At 38.6% G+C, this 22,165-nt stretch overlaps 1 protein-coding gene across 1 annotated transcript; it reads left to right on the top strand.

Moving 5' to 3' along the window:
- Positions 1-194: 194 nt before the first annotated feature.
- On the top strand, positions 195-2,745 carry LOC107787265 (uncharacterized). Its single transcript, XM_075243120.1, has 7 exons — positions 195-318; positions 636-804; positions 1,050-1,397; positions 1,518-1,600; positions 1,749-1,858; positions 1,961-2,359; positions 2,485-2,745. Exons 1-7 carry the CDS (start codon positions 195-197, stop codon positions 2,743-2,745), a joined length of 1,494 nt encoding a protein of 497 aa, XP_075099221.1.
- Positions 2,746-22,165: the final 19,420 nt, after the last annotated feature.

Below are 22,165 nucleotides of genomic sequence, written 5' to 3'. Positions count from 1 at the left end.
CGAATGGGAATTGGGATAGCTATGGGAGATTTAGAGAATTCGAGGTCGATGGCATTGTAGTCGATGACGATGCGACTTATAGTCTATTGATTTCTACAATAGCACAGCAATTAATGATTGATACATCCGAAAAAATTATAGAAATCAAATACATTGTCAACGAGCATTGTCTTCCAATTGAAATTAAGAACGATATGGGTGTTCGTGTATACATGGAGACGAAAAAGGAAAACAAAAACTTAGGATCACATCCGCTATGTATAATTGTTCGCGATTTCAATATGGAATTGAGTATCACCAATGAGAACATAGCTGCAGGTGTGCGATGTTATTTTTTCTATGAAATTCTGGTAAATTGTAAATGAACTACAATTTATCTACATTGTATCTACAAATAAATTACATATATATATATATATATATATATATATATATATATATATATATATATATATATATATATATATCAGTATGAATTTCTGTAATATCTACAAAATTTTTACATTTATTCTACACTAAAACTACAAAAAAATTTGAAAAATTAATATGAAATACTGAATTTCAACCTTTCTACAGATTATCTACAAATTTTATACAAACTGGTGATAACAATATTTATATTTATTTTCATGCAGGTTCATCTAGAATGCTAAAGTTACTTGATATGCCAACATCTCCCGTTATAGAGGAATACGAAAGTATAATAATAACAGATAGTACACCAAGTTCTATTGAAGTGGGACAAGTATACCAAAACAAGGAAACAATTGCAACTGCAATGAAGCACTATTCTCCCATACATAAGTTCCAATTCAGGGTTAAAAGATCTAGTGCTAGAAGGAATGAACATATGAATAGTCAAATATTATTATTTTTTTAATTTTGTAGTTTATTTGTAATTTTTTACTTCTTCAGTTTTCCTTGTGATAATGTTTAGCAGAATTGTAGTTATATTGTATTTATTATAGTATAATGTGATTGTTTAAGCTAAAACAAGTTTTTTTTAATCTAAATGTTAACTCATTGTTTAAAATGTATTTATTTTGTAGCTACTGGATGATATGTATTGGTGAAAACTGTACATGGCACTTCAAGGCAACTAGCATAAATGATTCTGCAATGTTCAAGGTCAGAAATTTCGACAAACAGCACACATGCTCTTTAATGGACAATACATTCATACAACGCAAACCTACTGCCATGGTAGTTGGTAGCATGGTTATTCCAAAATATTCTGATCCTAAGACAATTTACACCCCAAAAGACATTCAATTTGATATGTTGTCTGAACACGGTGTGAATCTAACCTACATGCAAGCTTGGAGAGCAAAGGAAAAGGCTTTACAGTTTTTGAGAGGTCATCCTGCTGACTCCTACAGCAAATTGCCTAGTTATTTGTATATTCTAGAAAAGACTTGTCCGGGGTCTGTAGTTAAATTGAAGAAGACAGACGATGACTGTTTCTTGTATGTATTTATTGCGATTTGTACGTCAATCAGTGATTGAAAATATTGAAGACCAGTTGTAGTAGTTGATGGGACCTTTTTTAAGTCAGCGTACAAGGGAATAATGTTAACAGCCAGTACAATGGATGCAGCAGGTACTGAAGTTTCATTAGTAGAAATATTGTAGCTTGTATTTTTTTTAGTACTTGCAGATTAATTAAAGATATATTGTAGTTTGTATACATATGTCTTCTTCTGCATTTTTACTGCAGCCAATTAATTGTTTATTGCCATATAATATAGGTACCATATTACCATTGGTATATGTTGTTGTTGATTCAAAGAATGACGCATCATGGAAGTGGTTTTTTGAGCAATTCAAGCTCGCGTATGGTGAAAGAGAAAACATGTGTGTTGTTTCGGATCGGAATGAGAGTATCTTGAAGGCAACATCTATTATTTTTCCCGGCATGCCACATTATTCATGCATGTGGCATATCTGGACAAATATATAGTCAAAGTTCAAGAAGGGACATCTTAAGCTTATTGAATTATACTTTGCCACGACGCGGTCAGACATACTTGATGAATTTAATGAAAGGATGTCAAAGATTGAGGAGATTGACCCCCGTGTTAAAGCATACTTATACGATATTGGATATCATAGATGGTCTCGAGTACATGTAACGGTGAGCAGAACTTGGACTATGACATCAAACATTGCAGAGTCGTTGAATGCTGTAACAAAATATGCAAGAAAGCTACCGATAGTAGAACTATTAGAGTATATGAGGACCCTTCTTGAACGTTGGACGAAAGAAAAATTATTGAAAGCAAAGGGTACATTAACATACATTGGATACAAATTCAACAAAGAGTTGGATGACAACAAAACATTGTCGCACAAGCTTAGAGTAAGATCTGATTATTTATTGAATCAAATTCATAAACAACACATTGTAGTTTTTTTGTAGATATTTTGTATATAGCTTGATTTTAACCATATATGAATTGTTTTTTGTTTGTAATGTACTCGTAGGTGAGGGCTTCAACAGACTACATCCATACAGTAATAGATGGTGTGAGGCGCTATATTGTTTGTCTTGAAAACAAGAAATATAGTTGTGGGCAATTCCAGCTTGATGAACTACCTTGTCCACATGTTTTGGTTGTTTTAAAACAAAGGGATGAGTCCTTTGAAGAATATTGTTCTCCTTATTACACAAGGGCGAACCTCTTGCGTACGTATGAAATACCAGTAAATCTGCTGCCTGATGAAAGCAAATGGAATGTGCCATAACATATAACTGAAGAAGTAGTAAATCCACCTAAAGGAGGGAAAAGGCAGCCAGGAAGACCTCAAAAAGAAAGATACAAAACATATGATGAAATAAATTCAAAGAAGTACAAAGTTTCATGCAGCAATTGCGGAGGAGAAGGGCATAACAAAAGATCTTGCAAGAATGCACCCAAAATGAAATAAAATTCTATGTAGTTAACAGAATATTTGATGAAAATTTGTTGGTTAGTTCTGGAAAACAGATGTTGATGTGTAATCGTTGGTTTTTTTAAAGATCATAATGTAGTTAGTTAGGATGTTTCTATAATGAGATAATACTTTCATATATTGATTTGTTTATGAATGTTTTCTATATATATAATCTATAACTTTTTTACTATATATGGAATCCTTTACATAATTGTTAATGTGTTTTTGCAGTTTATCTACAATAAAACTACTAAAAAAATACATTATTGAGAATTTACAGAGTATATACATTATAAATTTGTAGGAAAGTAGTTAAAAACCAAGTCATATTGTAGATGAAGTATTGTTTACATTCAATAAAATAAATATAAAAGAAACAAAACACATTGTTATAATAATCTACAAAATATCTACAAATATCTGTAGCTGACATAATATATAGATTAAAATTCTGGTAGAAAGAAGCTTTATGGTGGAAATAATGTAGATCAGAATAACTATATAAAATTTCAGTTGGAAAGGATTTAAATGCTAAAAATAATGAAGATCAAGTATTGTAAAGATTCAACAAGTGAATATAAACCCAACAGAATGTTTCCATTTGAACTACAATACTGGATAAGGAAAAAAAATAAAGGCTACTATAATTGTAGCACAAGTCTGCTACAATTAAAACATACTAAAATGTTCAAAAAATTGTCTACCATCTTTCTTATAAACTAGCATCAACTACACAATTGTACTACATGTTCCATTCAAAAGATTACAACTACTTCTTCTTTCTCTAGACTCGTGTTTTCTCATTCAAAGTTGGTGCACCTTTCCTCCTTGCCAATTTGCCCGTCACCTCATTATCACTAATTGCCCCAAGCTCCTGCTTCTTTCTAGCATAGTCCCAAAGTAGCACTCCATAGCGTCTACGGTGTTGGTCAATATCAGAAAGGTCTTTTGGGGGAATTGATAATTCTCCAATACTAACATACTCTGCAAAGGCAGCAACAAATACACCACAATCGCTGCAAAAAGATAACAAAATGTCAATATTTACCAAACCATCAGAAGAAAAAAATGTTAAATATATAGAAAGAAAGAAGATTTTTATTACAGTGATCCTTCTTTTTGCTGTGGTATCTCTCCGACTATCCACTGAATATTAAGAGGGTCGGTAACAACTTTCTCAATGTATGCTTTTGTATTCTTGAAGTTGATGTCTTTCCGCTTCCCATAAAACCCGGTGCATGACAAATACAAAGGGATAATAATAGAAAACTTATCGATACAAGATTCAACAATAGGGTGATTGTGTGAAGAAACCATGGAATCATACGCATAAAGACACCTTTCTGCAATGTCATAAGCAACCAACACCCAGTGAAATTTTTCTACAATGTTGACGGGCATGATGACACAATCAACTTCATCCCATGCAATATTTGCGAGTAGTCTATATCCCAATATATATTCTGCTACAACATCCTAGGATTTGACTACAGAAAACTTCTTTTTTTGAGGAGAATTTTTGAACTTTTCATAAATCTGATCAATCCTAGTCTTGAAAACACAATCTGTTGTAGTAAATCTGGTGTTGTTGTGGGGCCATACTTGCCTCTTTTTCTCAAGTAATACATTATAACATTAATGTGCTGCAACAAAAATAGATTTCATTTATACTACATGTTATCGCAAAAAATTCTACACAAAACTACAAATTATCTTCAATACATCTACAATCAGAATACAAAGCATCTATTCATTCAGAAAATACAAAGTATCTACAATTTATCTACAAAAAAAACTACAAATTAAATACATTAAATAATATCGAGTCGTTAATGACTTGTCCTGGGTGTGCAAGGGAAAAAAACCACTCCTTCTTGTCAACATTTTCAACTCCAAGATCCAACCATGACTTAATTTGGTTGTCCTTTATAGAATACGGAGCCTTCCTCCTATATAAACCAATAGAAATTAAAATAAAATTGTTGAATGAAATGGATGTGTAAAAGATGAATACAGGAATATAAGTGTTAAATTGTGCAACCTAACCTCTTTGAACGTGTGTGTAGACACGTGATTTTTGACCCTCCCCGAGAATTTTCACATTTTTAGCGTGAATATGTGAAATTGGGTCTAATTAGTTATTTTTAACTATTTTTACTTTATTTTCGTCGCAAAAGAAAAATTACAAAAATATATATATAAATTTTAGTTTATGTATTTCTCATAAACTTGAAAAAATACAAAAATTGTACTTTATTTTGGTACTTTATATAAATTCGAAAATTACAAAAAATATAATTCTATTAATGTTTTGTAATCATTATAATTTTGAAAAAATACAAAAAATATTACTTTATATTATATCTTTATATAAAAACGAAAATTACAAAAAATAGTTTTATTAATATTTTGTAGCTATTTTAATCTTGAAAAAAATATTAAAAAAGATATAGTTTTGTTTTAAATATTAGTCTTATTTTTGGGAGTTATTTTGCTTACATAGGATTAGTTAAGCAACGTCATGTTCTTATTCTCGGATTCGGGCAAAAGAATAATATTCGGGTTCAAACTACCCGGTTTTAGGCCTAATTTCGGACCTAGCCCATAATAATCCGAGTCCACCACACATGGGGGACACGCGTGGGGAACACGGACAGAACACGACACACGGGGAACCCCACCACGCGTGGGGGACACAAGTCTTGAACCCCACCACGCGTGGGGCTCATTTTCCTTGGCAAGTGCTACAAATGCACGGGCAAACACAGGAAAGGGGGACTGGGAAATTTTTTGGGAAAGCACTGTTCATGTTCTTCTTCCTAAAGAAGAACAAACAAAAACCCTAACAGTCCCTGCTCCCTCTCCGGCTCACCACCACCATCTCCGACCAGCTTCCCCTCCCAACGCCTGAACCATCAACAAACCACCAGCTCCCTCCGTCGACCACCTGCCGAACCAACCAGCCCCACGACCACTTCTTCTCCTTCGCCGTAACCAAAAACCAGTCCGGCGATCCTCCATAACCCACGACCCCTCGTTTTGTTGAGCTGCAGCAACCCCCGCTGCAGCAGTCGACCATCCTTCTGTCCAAACAGGCTCGTCACCTTCCCCATCGCCTAAAACCACCTGAAGAGAAAGATACTATCGTCTTCTTCTTCAACTGCCCAAACGACCCCTCGTAATCCTTGCAAACCAGTAGCTGCGTCGTCACTGAACCACCCTTCATAGCTGCTCCATCCTCAAGCCAAACGACCTCCGGAGCCCCCCGACGAGCAGCAGCTGTTACTGCTGCGTCGTCACCGTCCGTCGCGCCACCAGCTCCTTCCATATCTGATCCTTCCCCACATCCAAACTACCCCTCTGCTTCATATTCACGTACCAGTTGTTGCATCGAAAAATATACAGCAGCAACCAACAATATCAGGCCGTTGACACTTTTGGGCCGAGCTTTCAGTTTCCTTTGAGGTCGTTTTTGTTCGTCGAGGTCCGGTGCGTCGAGGTTGTTCGTTGAGGTCGATGTTGAGGGCTGGTCCGTGGCTCTATCCGTTTCTGTTTGTTCAGGTTAGTAAACCTCAAGTATTAGATAAGGAAACGTTACGTTGAATGTTCAAAAATGCAATATAGAAATTGGTATGGTAATTGTTCTGTCGATGTTTCACTGTATGCATTTTGGTTCATTTTTTAGGTTATGTTATTCTTGCTTATTTGATGTCATTTGATGAAGTTATAGTACGTGTTCTATGACACAGTTTGACGTTAATTGGTTCGTCCCCTCCTTTACTTAGCGCATTTAGACAAATTAATATTAGTACATGCTGTTGCTGCTCCCGAAACACTCATTCGTTAAACTCCTTTTATTAAATCTCTAACAAGTTATGAGATTTTAGTTGTAAAGAGGCCGTAAGGTTTAATATTGTTAAAGGCATAAAAATGGCATCCTTTTAAAATAAAAGTAAAAAACGAGACAAGCTTCGCCGAATAAAAAATGTACAGATTGCGGAGCCCTCACAAAATATATGTATTAAATACTTAGATTCCGGGACGGGCCGTATAGCAAATTTCACGGCCCTACCCAAAATAATAATGCGCTAGTTGTTTTAGGCGTGCCTTTAATAATTTATTCTCCCAAACTCGGGTGCACATTTATGTGACCCAAATCCAAATCTCAACGAAGTTGAAATGTGTCTCTAAATCGCGGGTACATTGATTGTAACGTGGTTCGAGATGCATGTCCACGACGTTGCAAATTCCTTGAAAAATAAGAATGAGATGAGCCTCGCCGAATAAAAATACAAATTGCGGGGCCCTCAGTAAATACTTGTTTTAAATACTTAGATTTCAGGAGGGCCGTTTAGCGAATTTCACGGCCTTCCCAAAATAATAACACGATAGTCTCTTTAGGTGCGTGTTTAATAATCTACTTTCTTAAACTTGGGTGTGCATTTCATGCGACCCAAATCCAAATCCCAAAACGTCAAATAAAATATGTTCCGGATTGTGGGTGCATTTCATGTGACGCAGTCCAAAGATATGTTTTAAGCGATGTTCACATTCTTAATAATAATTATTATGAAAGCGGTAAAAAGTTAAAATTTGCACATAAGTTCATATTTGTATAAAATCAGATAATCAAGCCGAATATAACAGTTGAGCGACCGTGCTAGAACCACGGAACTCGGGAATGCCTAACACCTTCTCCCGGGTTAACAGAATTCCTTATCCAGATTTATGGTACGCAGACTGTAATATGGAGTCATTCTTTTCCTCGATTCGGGATTAAAATTGGTGACTTGGGACACCCTAAATCTCCCAAGTGGCGACTCTAAAATAAACAAACAAATCCCATTTCGATTGTCCTTTAATTGAAAAAAACTCCCTTGTACCCTCGCGGGGCGGAAAAAGGAGGTGTGACAGCTCTGGCGACTCTGCTGGGGATCTACACCCAGAACCACTGGTTCAGGGTTAGAAATTCGAGCTTATATAAATTTTTATATTTGGTTTTATCTGATTTTGTTACATGTTTTGGCTCAATGTGCTAATTGGTTGCCTTTTACCGCTTTGATATTACGTGAACTGTATATAAACTGTGCCGAAACCCATCTCCTCTCTGAGTCTTCTGAATCATGAAGAAGGGTGTGCTTCGTACGACTTCTTTTCTGTATAGTGTCAAATCCCAATTTAGAACGAGGTTCGGACAAGTTGCTAAGCCGGTGAAGCTTCTGTATTCCCGGTACGCTGCCCCCCCGGCTCGAGCTGTCTGCTCGGGTAAGCCAGGTCTAGAACAAACACCCAGGTTCTGAACCTAGTATAACAAAGCCACATGCCGGATCCCTAGTAGGAGCGTTTATTTGCATCATGTGCATTTGACTTAGGGGACTCAACACAGGGGTTGGGTCCGTCTAGGACAAGCAACCTGAAAATAATAGACCATCTTTTGGCATCCTATGTGCTACATGTTGTATTTATTCAAGGGTGAATGGGTCAATTGGCGGACCGATGATAGTTGCGGATAAATGACACACCTTGTTATGTTGATCACGTTTAATAAGAAGGTCGCACGTTTTTTTAGCATGGTGTTATTTTAATCAAAAGCATGGGGAATATTTGTGGAATCCAAGAAGTCTTGGAATTCCCCATGTTTCCCATGCTTCATTTTTGGGAAAAGCACATGGGGAACATTTGTGGAATCCAAGAAGTCTTGGAATTCCCTATGTCCCCCATGCTTCATATTTTGGGAAAAGCGCATGGGGAACATTTGCGGAATCCAAGATGTCTTGGAAATCCTTATGTCTCCCATGTCACATTTTTGAAATTAATAGTAAATATAAAAAATAAAATAATATATATATATATATATATATATATATATATATATATATATATATATATATTAAAAAAAAGAAAAAGAAAGAAACATTGGAAATTCAAAAAAAAAGATTTTGTATGTTGTCATCATTTTCCACATATTAGAAAATCGTGAAAAAGAGGAGAAAATAACAGCGTAGAGAAAAAGTCCAAGTAGTGTCGAAGCTCTGCCGAAATTTTGAGAAAGTGAAAAAAAACATGTCTTATTAGTTTGTTTTATTAGCAGTCTTGTTTTTTTTTTAAAAAAAAAAATATATATATATATATATAAAAAATTCAAAAAGTTTTTCTTTATTTCCAAAAAATGTATAAATATCTTTATCTGTTGCAAGAACATTTGTCTTGCCAAAAAGTCTAGAAAAGTTTTTAGACCCCCAATTTCCAAAACAAAAAATCCAAAAATATTTTCCATTATTGACTTATTTAGAAAGTCTTTCTAATTGTTTTAAAAAAAATAAAAAAAAATATAATAAAATAAAAAAAATCCGAAAATATTTTGATTCTTCTTTCAAAATTGAAAAGAAAATTCAAAATTCAAAAAACATTTTTAGAAGCATTTCTTTTATTAAAGGTCAAATTCCGAAAAATATTTTCTTCTTTTTCTTTAGAATAAAAAAAAGCAAATGAAAATTCAAAAAAAAAATATCTTAGAAGTATTTCTTTTAAAAAGAAAATCAATCAAAAATCCAAAAAATACTTCCTTTCTTCTTTTAAAGTAATTCTTTCACAAATTCACAAAAAAAAAAAAGTTAGTTCATCTACTTATTCTTGATTGTCCGAACTACGCGGGTTTGATTCTCACCGGATGTGAGATACGTAGGCAACCCTCATCGGGTCCAACCCCACCTTTTTGCTAAAAAAGCCAAAAATAAATAAATAAATAAATAAATAAAAAACATGTCATAAATAAGTCGGGTGATTCCAACCCCCCTTTTACTAAAATAGCCAAAAACAAAAAAAAATGTGTCAAAATTTTAATTTTGTCATAAAGAAATCGGGTGACGCTGTTTTGTCAAGACATAGCCGAATGTTCCCGAAAGGGACGCCGGAAGGCTGACTTTGCATAAACAGTTGCTTTTTGGGTCATGTTTAAGATTTGGTCCAGTTGACCCACACAGCCTTAAAAATCTTCGTCCCCGAGACGTTGAAAGACCGTGTTTGCAATATTGAGTTTGCTAATTTGAAAAACGATAAAAAGAGTCATGAATAAGTCAGGTGATTTTGTTTTGTCATAAATAGCCGAATGTTCCCGAAAGGGACACCGGAAGGCTGACTTCGCATAAACAGCCGCCTTTTGGGTCATGTTTAGGATTTTGGTCCAGTTGACCCACACAGCCTTAAAATTTTCGTCCCCGAGGCGCTGAAGGGCCGTGTTTGCAACCCCACGTTTTCATTGTAATTTGAAAAAAAAACAAAGAGTCAGCGGTTAGGTGAATACCGTTTGAATTTTTAGTCAAAAATAAGTCGAGCCAGCTTCGGCCGCGTCTTAAACTGTTCTTGCCGAAATAGCCTTAGAGTATCTTTCAGTTGTCGAAAGGCTATTTTCGTAAAAGAACGGACAAGTTTGTAAAGTGTCATAAAATAATCCTCCCCGGCCCCAAAATTCATGTGAAATTTGGAAGGGGTCACATTTGCAAAAATAACCGTTTGGTTGCATTTGTCGAACAGAGAAAGGGAGCTAGCCTTTTGTTTTTGAGTTTATAAATCTCTTGATTAGAATATATGGGTTGTTTGATTTTCGAGTTTGTAGGTCATCTTTAAACTTTTGAAACCCAGTTTGTTTTATTATGCAAATTGATAAGAAAAAATATTTATTATTGTTTATCTTTTATTGGTCCGAACTACGCAAGGTCTGATTCATGCGGGGTCATGATACGTAGGCAATCTCCATAAGATTCGACCACAACAAAAAAGCAAAAAAAAAAGAGAATGAAAAAGAAAAAATGAAAAAAAATGAAAAAAATCGAAAAAAGAAAGAAAAATGAAAAAAAAGAAAGAAAAAAAGATGTTGTTAATAATGAGGACCGACTGAGTCCATTCTAACCTGTTTTGTTTTAAATCGCAAAGAAAGTTAAGGTGGTTGGTTTGTGGTAAGCCGGAAATACAAGATCCAAAAGCACATTTTGCGGGGATCATGCTTGATGACAGAAGCATTCGAGTCCTATTGGGGACTTGTTGACGAAGGTTGATGATATTGAAGTTGGTAATGGTCTAGGCAATGCTGATGCGAAGCTCAGTGGCTACGATGCCAAGTTTGATAAAATGGGAGGACGCTCCGTTCCTTGGTTAGCAAAAGAGAAGCTGGTGGTGGCTTATTTTGTTGTCATTTCTGTTGTCCGGATTATTCTTAGGGTTGTAATCCGAATATTTTCTTGTGTCAAACCTTCCTATCTTTCCATTTTGTCATATCAGTTTGTTTAAGTTTTGTCGAGGCTGTGTTAGGATTTTATTCTGGTTGTTTTGTTTGTTTTATTATTCAAACTATTTCGCCGGTAGTCTAATACAAAGCCGGTCTTTTGTTATTTCCAGTCATCTTTTTGTTTAGTCCTTTTATCATTTTTGTTCGATGCCGATTCTAGGGATATGACATGCGCACCCAGTTTGGGCCTAATCTTAAAAGTTAATCATAAAACCCTGGGAAGGTGATCAAAGCATTTAAAGGAAATAAGAAAGGTTTGAGATTATTTGGATCCCGAGTCATGTGGAACTGGGGCAAGTTAAACACAAAGAAAACCGTTAAAAAGCAAAGATTCGCCAAATTGGCATGAGGGTCGTTCATAATAATGAGAATGAGAGTGTCGCCCAACGGTGCTTTAGAAGTGACAAATGAACAAACAAATATTGAATATAATTGTCAAGTCCAGCACCATCAGAAGAGACTACAAATTTAAATTGTGTTGTTTGCACTTGGCATATTTTGAAGACTGGAATGACGAAGGCATTTTGTTCTGCTACCTAAACACTTTATCCTTCGTTACCCCTTTTGAGCCTTGTTTATTTTTCTTTCATACCCTTCGTTCGGAATCAGTAGCAACGACTAGAAAATGGGAACATGGAAGATAAAAAAAAAGAGAATAGCAAAATAACAAAAAAAACAAGCAAGAAAAAAAAAGAAAAAGAAAAAAAGAAAAGAAAGATAAGAAATGAGTGAAAAGAAAGTCAAATGAAAAAAAAGAGGAATTGGGAACTACGTTTGACCTGATTCCTCAAAGAGGATACTTAGGCGCTTCACGGCTCGGTCATAGTTTTGAAAAATGAAAAAAAACAATTAAAATATCCCCAAGCAAGAAACTGGGGCAGAGGTTGCGTTCGTTGTAAATAAATCTGGTTCCGAAGGTTGTAATTAATCTAGCCCTATCCAAACCCACATTACGGTCCAAAGAAAGACCTTCTGACCAGTCTTCAAAAGATGCCAAGTCAGACAAATGAGAGTCTTACCGGTGAACGTAACATTCTGTTCCATAGCAGAAAGGACTCTAATCCCCGGCAAAAAGAGTCATACCGGCAACACTCCGAATCCCCAGCTGGAAAGTGATACAAATGAGAGAGTCTTATCGGTGAAAACCTTCACAGGCACCATAAGGCGATGAAAACTGAGAAAAAACCAAAATGAGAGAGGCTTGATAGTGAAAACCTTTTGGGCACTACAAGTCGAATAAGACTGAGAATCAGATGGGGAATCGCCAAGGGAGGGTCTTGAGAGACGATTGACGGCAGAGGATAGGCCACATGTGCATGTCATGACCAATAGAGTCAGTATCTGCGTTGGATAGATTTTTATTTATAGTTTCTTTTGTTAAAGAGTCATCTTTTCCTTTGTCTTTTATTTTGTTTCTTTTTATCTTTTTCCTTTCATAGAAAAATTCCCTAGTAGAGTCTGTTTGGTCAGAACCAGTGGGAAATGACTTCAAAATAGGCCATCAACTAGTACACCCAAGTGGTACAAGGAACAGGTGCAAAACCCGTGTCAAGAAGGGTATCCCCATAAAGACGAGATTGATAAGAGGGATGGGCCAGTGTCAGCAATTAATATCATCCCCAGCAAGTTTTGATAGCATAATGGAACACAAAGCTGGGAAAGGAGAAAGAGGAAACCATCCACAACAAGAGTGGCATGACCGCTTACCATGTTTTTAAACTAACAAAATTTTCTTTGATTTAGAAACAGGGAAAATGAACGTTATTGATGGCGGAAAGACAGGCCATAAAGAAAATCATCAAACCGGGGCAGAAAATTTTCTCATCGTGAAAATTTTCTTGAAGGCGGGTGCCCATTTGGGGAAGAAGAAAGATAACGCCAGTCGCAAGAGAAGTGGTCTTAGAACCAGAGTTGCCCCCAACATAATAAGTTTCAATGGAGGAAGTTGTTCCCCAGCAAAGGGATGAAACTTGAGCTCAGAAAAAAGCAAGAGGCCAGCATCATTCCCAACGACCTTCCGAAGAGTGGAGCACCAGTTTTGAAGGAATGAAAATCCCCCAGCAGTGTTATCCTCAACAGCGTTATCCCCAGTTGGTAACATTTTATCCCCCAACAGGTAAGTAAATAATCCCCAGCAAGTTTTGAGGTAAGACATTTTCAAGTTTTAAAGGATATTTTGGGTTCATCCGCCCTCGAATAGGATATTTTGGGCTCATCCGCCCTCGAATAGGATATTTTGGGTTCATCCGCCCTCGAATAGGATATTTTGGGTTCATCCGCCCTCGAATAGGATATTTTGGGTTCATCCGCCCTCGAATAGGATATTTTGGGTTCATCCGCCCTCGAATATGATATTTTGGGTTCATCCGCCCTCGAATAGGATATTTTGGGTTCATCCGCCCTCGAATAGGATATTTCGGGTTCATCCGCCCTCGAATAGGATATTTTGGGTTCATCCGCTCTCGAATAGGATATGTTGGGTTCATCCGCCCTTGAATAGGATATGTCGGGTTCATCCGCCCTCGAATAGGATATGTCGGGTGTCACACCTCCTTTTTACATACCCGCGAGGGCGCAAGGGAGTTTTTTCCAATTAAAGGACAGTCGAAACGGGATTGGTTTATTTATTTCAGAGTCGCCACTTGGGAGATTTAGGGTGTCCCAAGTCACCAATTTTAATCCCGAATCGAGGAAAAGAATGACTCTATATTACAGTCTGCGTACCAGAAATCCGGATAAGGAATTCTGTTAACCCGGGAGAAGGTGTTAGGCATTCCCGAGTTCGGTGGTTCTAGCACGGTCGCTCAACTGTTATATTTGGCTTATTTATCTGATTTTAAATACAATATGAACTTATGTGCAAATTTTATCTTTTAACCACTTTATTATTATTGTTTTTACAAGAATATGAACGTCGCTTAAAACACGTCTTTGGACTGCGTCACATGAAATGCACCCACAATCCGGAACGCATTTTATTTGATGTTTTGAGATTTGGATTTGGGTCGCATGAAATACACACCCAAGCTTAAGAAAGTAAATTATTAAACACGCGCCTAAAGAGACTATCGCGTTATTATTTTGGGGAGGCCGTGAAATTCGCTAAACGACCCTCCTGAATTCTAAGTAATTTTAAACAAGTATTTACTGAGGGCTCCGCAATTTGTATTTTTATTCGGCGAGGCTCATCTCATTCTTATTTTTTAAAGGAATTTGCAACGTCGTGGACATGCATCTCGAACCACATTACAATCAATGTACCCGCGATTTTAGAGACACATTTCAACTTCGTTGAGATTTGGATTTGGGTCACATAAATGTGCACCCGAGTTTAGGGAGATAACATTATTAAAGGCGCCTAAAGCAACTAGCGCATTATATTTTTGGGGTAGGGCCGTGAAATTTGCTAAACGGCCCGTCCCGAAATCTAAGTATTTAATACATATATTTTGTGAGGACTCCGCAATCTGTACATTTTTATTTGGCGAAGCTCGTCTCGTTTTTATTATTTGAGGGCAAACTTAAGGCAACTACGATTTTCTACCAATGAAATCATCCGAGGTTAAACAAAAAAAAACGATTCTAACAGGTAATAATATCCATGGTAAAAATGAAAAATCGAATAACCTCGTTCATATGCTCACATTTACTTTAAGCATGCAGTAACTAAACATAGAATAAACATTTTAACGCAACAACAAAAAATTGCATTGTTGACATTCATAAATATCGAATATTCTCATTTTTTTTGCCTTGAACCATAATATGCAAAACGAATGAAATGAAACAAAGGACGAAGAACACCAACCTTCGAACCTCGACGATCCTAGAACGACAAACAGTGCCTCCTACGGAACTCGAACCGGACCTCACTCGACGAGGAACAATGATGAAACCTCGGACAAAACACCTCGACGAGCAAAAGCAAACTCACCGGAAGAACAGAAAGCTCGGACCAAAGTCGACCTCGACGGAAAACAGAAAACTCGGCAAGGCAGAATCGAGGCAACCAACAGCTGCTCGGAAACGATGGAACAATGCCGACAGTAGTAAGGTCGACGCCATGGGGGCTGCTGACGGGCTTGCTTTGGGTGTTTGTTGACGGGGGTCGACTGGTTGGGGTTGTGATGGAGAGGGGTCATCTGGGGAGGTTTTGGAGGTGGAACGAGGGTGATCGTTTGGTGGTGGCGACGAGCAGTGGTTGACGCGTCGATGGAGATGGTCGTTTGGTCGTTGGTTGGACGTGGACGCAGGTGGTTTTAGGCGTTGATGAAGGTGACAGAGGGAATGGTGGTTTGTTGGTTGTTTGAACAGTTGACGATGGTGGAGCTGGGGGGGTTGCATACGGTTTGGGTGAGGGTTTTTTGGACGTGAGGGAGTGGTTTTGGGTGGTGGAAGGCCAGTAGGTCGACGGGACAGTGATGGGCAGTGGTTCAGGCGTTGTGGGGGTAGGGTGCGACTGGTTGGCGGAGGTGGTGTTGGTTGGTGGTTATGGCGTCGATGGTCAGGGAGCTGGGGTTCCGACGAGGGTTTTGGGGTCTGTTTGGTGGTGGTTTAGCGTCGGGAAGGTGACGGGATGGAGGTGGTGCTTGGACGTGTCGATGGAGGTAGTTGTTTGGAGGTGGCCCGGTTCCGCTAGGGTTTCTTCTTCTTCTTTTTAAGAAGAAGAAGATGATGAACAGTCTCCCCTTTTCCAAGTCTTTTGTCCGTGTTTTGTAATGGGCTTGCCCAGAAAAATGAGCCCCACGCGTGGTGGGGTTCGAGACTTATGTCCCCCACGCGTGGTGGGGTTTCCCATGTGTCCTGGACTCGGTTTATTATGGGCTAGGTCCGAAAATTAAGCCTAAAACCGGGTAGTTTGAACCCGAATATTATTCTTTTGTCCGGACCCGAGAAATAGGAACACGTTGCTTAACTAGTCCTATGTAAGCAAAATAACTACCAAAAATAAGACTAGTATTTAAACAAAACTATATCTTTTTAAATATTTTCCAAGATTTAAAATAGCTACAAAATATTAATAAAACTATTTTTTTTGTAATTTTCGTTTTTTAAATATTAAGATAAAATATGAGGTAATATTTTTTGTATTTTTCAAAGTTAAAATGACTATAAAACCTTAATAGAACTATATTTTTTTTGTAATTTTCGAAATTATATAAAGTACAAAAATAAAGTGCAATTTTTGTATTTTTCAAGTTTATGAGAGATACATAAACTAAAATTTATATATATATTTTTTGAAATTTTTCTTTTTGCAACGAAATAAAGTAAAAATAGTTAAAATAGCTATACTAGACCCAATTTCACATATTCACGCTAAAAATGTGAAAATTCTCGGGGAGGGTCAAAAGACAGGATATGTCGGGTTCATCCGCCCTCGAATAGGATATGTCGGGTTCATCCGCCCTCGAATAGGATATGTCGGGTTCATCCGCCCTCGAATAGGATATGTCGGGTTCATCCGCCCTCGAATAGGATATGTCGGGTTCATCCGCCCTCGAATAGGATATGTCGGGTTCATCCGCCCTCGAATAGGATATGTCGGGTTCATCCGCCCTCGAATAGGATATGTCGGGTTCATCCTCCCTCGAATAGGATATGTCGGGTTCATCCGCCCTCAAACAGGATATGTCGGGTTCATCCGCCCTCAAACAGGATATGTCGGGTTCATCCGCCCTCAAATAGGATATGTCGGGTTCATCCGCCCTCAAATAGGATATGTCGGGTTCATCCGCCCTCAAATAGGATATGTCGGGTTCATCCGCCCTCGAACAGGATATGTCGGGTTCATCCGCCCTCGAACAGGATATGTCGGGTTCATCCGCCCTCAAACAGGATATGTCGGGTTCGTCCGCCCTCAAACAGGATATGGCGGGTTCGTCCGCCCTCGAATAGGATACGTTGGGTTCATCCGCCCTCAAATAGGATTTTATTCTCAAAGTTGTGGTTGAAGACAAGCGTCCACCTGAATAACGAGAGGAATACTTTTTTGTCTGTCCATTTCATATTTTAGGCGCCCACCTGTATAACAAGGGAATACATTCCACGCCTTTACCAATAGGAGACGCACTTCCTAGGTCAAGTTTTGCCAATAGGAGACACACTTCCTAAGTTTTACCCATAGGAGACGCATTTCCTGAGTTTATTTTACCCAGAGGAGACGCACTTCTTGAATTAAGATTTCACGCATAGGAGACGCACTTCCTAAGTTAAAGATTTCATTAATAGGAGACGCACTTCCTAAGTTTAGTTTTACCCATAGGAGATGCATTTCCTCCTAAGTTTAGGTTTACCCATAGGAGACGCATTTCCTCCTAAGTTTACTTTTACCCATAGAAATACATTTCTGTCTTTTCATTTTTGTTCTAGGTCGCCCACCAGTAAAATGCGGGAATATTTTCTGTTCTAGGTCGCCCACCAGTAAAATGCGGGAATACATTCTGTTCTAGGTCGCCCACCAGTAAAATGCGGGAATACATTCTGTTCTAGGTCGCCCACCAGTAAAATGCGGGAATACATTCATGTTCTAGGTCGCCCACCAGTAAAATGCGGGAATACATTCTGTTCTAGGTCGCCCACCAGTAAAATGCGGGAATACATTCATGTTCTAGGTCGCCCACCAGTAAAATGCGGGAATATTTTCTGTTCTAGGTCGCCCACCAGTAAAATGCGAGAATACTTTCTATTCTAGGTCGCCCACCAGTAAAATGCGGGAATATTTTCTGTTCTAGGTCGCCCACCAGTAAAATGCGGAAATATTTTCTGTTCTAGGTCGCCCACCAGTAAAATGCGGGAATACATTCTGTTCTAGGTCGCCCACCAGTAAAATGCGGGAATACATTCTGTTCTAGGTCGCCCACCAGTAAAATGCGGGAATACATTCATGTTCTAGGTACCCACCTGTATAACGAGGGGAATACTTTTCAGTCTTTAAATTGCATGACAGGCGCCCACCTGTATAACGAGAGGAATACTTTTTTGTCTGTTCATTTCATATTTTAGGCGCCCACCTGTATAACAAGGGAATACATCCCACGTCTTTACCCATAGGAGATTCATTTCCTCCTAAGTTTAGTTTTACCCCATAGGAGATGCACTTCCTAAGTTTAGTTCTACCAATAGGAGACGCACTTCCTAAGTTTAGATCGTTCAGATTATATTTTATTTCAGGAGATGCACTTCCGGAATTGAGATTTCACCCTTAGGAGATGCACCTCCTAGTTTGATTCTTTTTAAGTTCGACCATAGGAGACACACTTCCTAGTCTAGTTTATTGAAGTTTTACCTGTAGGAGACGCACTTCCTAATTAAGGTCTTTCGAGTTTTTTAGGAGACGCACTTCCTAAATTGAGATTTTATTCATAGGAGACGCATTTCCTAGTTTTAGCCACCGAAGTTTTTCACCCCTCGGAGACGCACTTCCTAGAGGAAATTTCCTCTTCATTGCATCAATAATATCAGTGGGTTACGATTTTGCTAACGACTCACAGATCTCCCCAGTGCAAACTGGGTTAGGAAGTTTCCTTTGTTTTGTTTGTTTTGGTTGTCAGGGACCCGCCTGTAGAACGGAGGTTGTTATATGTTGAAGAAAGGAATCAATTAGGCGTCCACCTGGAAAACAAGGACAAAGAAAGGAAGCAATCAGGCGTCCACCTGGAAAACAAGGACAAAGAAAGGAAGAAATCAGGCGTCCACCTGGAGAACAAGGACAAAGAAAGGAAGCAATCAGGCATCCACCTGGAAAACAAGGACAAAGAAAAAAAGAAATCAGGCGTCCACCTGGAGAACAAGGACAAAGAAAGGAAGAAATCAGGCGTCCACCTGGAGAACAAGGACAAAGAAAAGAAGAAATCAGGCGTCCACCTGGAGAACAAGGACAAAGAAAGGAAGACCTGGAAAACAAGGACAAAGAAAAGAAGAAATCAGGCGTCCACCTGGAGAACAAGGACAAAGAAAGGAAGAAATCAGGCGTCCACCTGGAGAACAAGGACAAAGAAAAGAAGAAATCAGGCGTCCACCTGGAGAACAAGGACAAAGAAAGGAAGCAATCAGGCGTCCACCTGGAAAACAAGGACAAAGAAAAGAAGAAATCAGGCGTCCACCTGGAGAACGAGGACAAAGAAAGGAAGTAATCAGGCGTCCACCTGGAGAACAAGGACAAAGAAAGGAAGAAATCAGGCGTCCACCTGGAAAACAAGGACAAAGAAAAGAAGAAATCAGGCGTCCACCTGGAAAACAAGGACAAAGAAAAGAAGAAATCAGGCGTCCACCTGGAGAACAAGGACAAAGAAAAGAAGCAATCAGGCGTCCACCTGGAGAACAAGGACAAAGAAAAGAAGAAATCAGGCGTCCACCTGGAGAACAAGGACAAAGAAAAGAAGAAATCAGGCGTCCACCTGGAGAACAAGGACAAAGAAAGGAAGCAATCAGGCGTCCACCTGGAGAACAAGGACAAAGAAAAGAAGAAATCAGGCGTCCACCTGGAGAACAAGGACAAAGAAAAGAAGCAATCAGGCGTCCACCTGGAGAACAAGGACAAAGAAAGGAAGCAATCAGGCGTCCACCTGGAAAACAAGGACCAAGAAAAGAAGAAATCAGGCGTCCACCTGGAGAACAAGGACAAAGAAAGGAAGCAATCAGGCGTCCACCTGGAGAACAAGGACAAAGAAAGGAAGAAATCAGGCGTCCACCTGGAGAACAAGGACAAAGAAAGGAAGAAATCAGGCGTCCACCTGGAGAACAAGGACAAAGAAAGGAAGAAATCAGGCGTCCACCTGGAAAACAAGGACAAAGAAAAGAAGAAATCAGGCGTCCACCTGGAAAACAAGGACAAAGAAAAGAAGAAATCAGGCGTCCACCTGGAGAACAAGGACAAAGAAAAGAAGAAATCAGGCGTCCACCTGGAGAACAAGGACAAAGAAAAGAAGCAATCAGGCGTCCACCTGGAGAACAAGGACAAAGAAAAGAAGAAATCAGGCGTCCACCTGGAGAACAAGGACAAAGAAAAGAAGAAATCAGGCGTCCACCTGGAGAACAAGGACAAAGAAAGGAAGCAATCAGGCGTCCACCTGGAGAACAAGGACAAAGAAAAGAAGTAATCAGGCGTCCACCTGGAGAACAAGGACAAAGAAAGGAAGTAATCAGGCGTCCACCTGGAGAACAAGGACAAAGAAAGGAAGCAATCAGGCGTCCACCTGGAAAACAAGGACAAAGAAAAGAAGAAATCAGGCGTCCACCTGGAGAACAAGGACAAAGAAAGGAAGCAATCAGGCATCCACCTGGAGAACAAGGACAAAGAAAGGAAGAAATCCGGCGTCCACCTGGAGAACAAGGACAAAGAAAAGAAGAAATCAGGCGTCCACCTGGAAAACAAGGACAAAGAAAAGAAGAAATCAGGCTTCCACCTGGAAAACAAGGACAAAGAAAAGAAGAAATCAGGCGTCCACCTGGAGAACAAGGACAAAGGAAAGAAGCAATCAGACGTCCACCTGAAAAACAAGGACAAAGGAAAGAAGCAATCAGGCGTCCACCTGGAAAACAAGGACAAAGAAAGGAAGCAATCAGGCGTCCACCTGGAGAACAAGGACAAAGAAAAGAAACAATCAGGCGTCCACCTGGAAAACAAGGACAAAGGAAAGAAGCAATCAGGCGTCCACCTGGAAAACAAGGACAAAGAAAGGAAGCAATCAGGCGTCCACCTGGAGAACAAGGACAAAGAAAGAAGGCAATCAGGCGTCCACCTGGAGAACAAGGACAAAGGAAAGAAGAAATCAGGCGCCCACCTGTATAACGAGAGGCATACATTTCAGTCTTTTCATTACAAGTGTTGAACCAGGCGCCCACCTGTATAACGAGAGGAATACTTTTCAGTCTTTACATTTCATGTTTCAGGCGCCCAACTGTATAACAAGAGGAATACTTTTTAGTCTTATACTGCAGATTTTTGAAATCAGTAACCCCACCGGAAGGTAGAAGGTTACAACAGGAATCCCTCGCAGGAAACAATAAAAATCCCCAGCACCGGGAAGCAGAAGGCTACAGCTAAAATCCCCAGCATTCAACCAAGTTATAAATAGCAGAAACTCGCCTCAAGAATGCGAGTCAACTGTCTGAGATGGTCAACAAAAGCTGGACACAAAAAAAAAAGAGAACAAGAAAAGAAAAAAAAAGAGAAAAATACGGAAGTGGAGAACAAATGTGGTCTGCTCAAGAACTAGCACCTACAACTAGCAAGTATCAAGGTTCAAATCCAAAGTCTGTATGAAGCACCATTCAAGACTCAAGACCAAGTTTCAGAAGACTTAAAGATAGGAATCCTTGTAACTAGTAGCTGATAGGCTTAGTTAGTTTTATTTAGTTTTCATTTTTGTTGTAATGACAGGACCACGAATCGGAACCTCAACGGAACGACACCTCGATCGGCTCTTCACCTCGGTACACTCTACCATTTCTCTCAGCTCTGAACTACACGTGGCCTGATTCCTGTATAACCAAGGATATGTAGGCAGCTCAGATACCAGGGCTCGGTCACATCCCCTTCCTTTCCTCAGTGTAGTCCCTCCAAATAATGGTCGGGTCAAAAACATGTCTAGTCGTTCTTTGTCGGAAAACTCTTCGTGTTTCCAGTAAAAGAGGGGCAGCTGTAGACACGTGATTTTTGACCCTCCCCGAGAATTTTCACATTTTTAGCGTGAATATGTGAAATTGGGTCTAATTAGTTATTTTTAACTATTTTTACTTTATTTTCGTCGCAAAAGAAAAATTACAAAAATATATATATATAAATTTTAGTTTATGTATTTCTCATAAACTTGAAAAAATACAAAAATTGTACTTTATTTTGGTACTTTATATAAATTCGAAAATTACAAAAAATATAATTCTATTAATGTTTTGTAATCATTATAATTTTGAAAAAATACAAAAAATATTACTTTATATTAT

Source organism: Nicotiana tabacum, chromosome 22 (genome assembly GCF_000715075.1).
Source record: "Nicotiana tabacum cultivar K326 chromosome 22, ASM71507v2, whole genome shotgun sequence".
Classification (NCBI taxonomy): Eukaryota; Viridiplantae; Streptophyta; class Magnoliopsida; order Solanales; family Solanaceae; genus Nicotiana; species Nicotiana tabacum.
The sequence above is the reverse complement of the archived record's forward strand: the minus strand, read 5'-3'. Positions and strand labels throughout refer to the sequence as shown.